The 613-nt window shown below is 49.3% G+C and overlaps 1 protein-coding gene across 1 annotated transcript in view; it reads left to right on the top strand.

Moving 5' to 3' along the window:
- Positions 1–365: 365 nt before the first annotated feature.
- EMH_0079620 (uncharacterized protein) overlaps positions 366–613 on the top strand; it is a gene marked incomplete at both ends in the record, with an annotated part of 3428 nt that continues 3180 nt past the window's right edge. The window contains one exon of the mRNA XM_013500150.1: positions 366–613. Within this exon, the coding sequence (XP_013355604.1) occupies positions 366–613 (248 nt within the window).

The following is a 613-nucleotide window of genomic DNA, read 5'->3' as shown; positions in this document are numbered from 1 at the left end:
GCAGAGTCTGCAGCGGCGGCAAAACTGCGGTCTTGAGGTTGGAAATACTCGGTTATCAGTGTGAAGGTCTATTGGACACAGGGGCGTCGAGAAGTTTTATCCAACCGACGGTCGTCAAGAAATTAGGACTGAGAACAAGGGCACTAACAGAGGAATATTCCTTCACAGTGGCGAACGGAGAGGTTATCAGGATATATACGGAGGTTCCGCGGCTGACGATCCTCTGTGGGCGCGAGTGCTTCACTGGCAACTTTCTAGTAGGCCAAGTACCTTATGCAGTCATTCTCGGGATAGATTGGCTTGATAAATATAGGGTAGCGTGGTTCTTCGATTCTGACAGACTTAGAACATACGTAAACGGCAGAATGCACAGTCTACCGGTGTTAAGGAAAGAGGGCGAGAGACCTGATGGTAACACCAGCAAGAAGGAGGCACTTAAAACAGAAACGGACTGCGCCTACGAAGCACTCGCTCACCAAATATCTCAAATGACAGCTGAGGAAGCCGCAGTCTTTCTACGCCCCACACCTAAGCGCTATAAGACGAAGACTAGACGGAAGCGGGGTATTCAAATCAAGGACCTCATTAACCACGCTAGGAAGAATACGGAAGA

This window comes from Eimeria mitis, genomic scaffold (genome assembly GCF_000499745.2).
Source record: "Eimeria mitis Houghton genomic scaffold, Emh_scaff5073, whole genome shotgun sequence".
Taxonomy (NCBI): domain Eukaryota; phylum Apicomplexa; class Conoidasida; order Eucoccidiorida; family Eimeriidae; genus Eimeria; species Eimeria mitis.
Note: the sequence above shows the minus strand (reverse complement) of the source record. Positions and strands in the feature narration are given on the sequence as shown.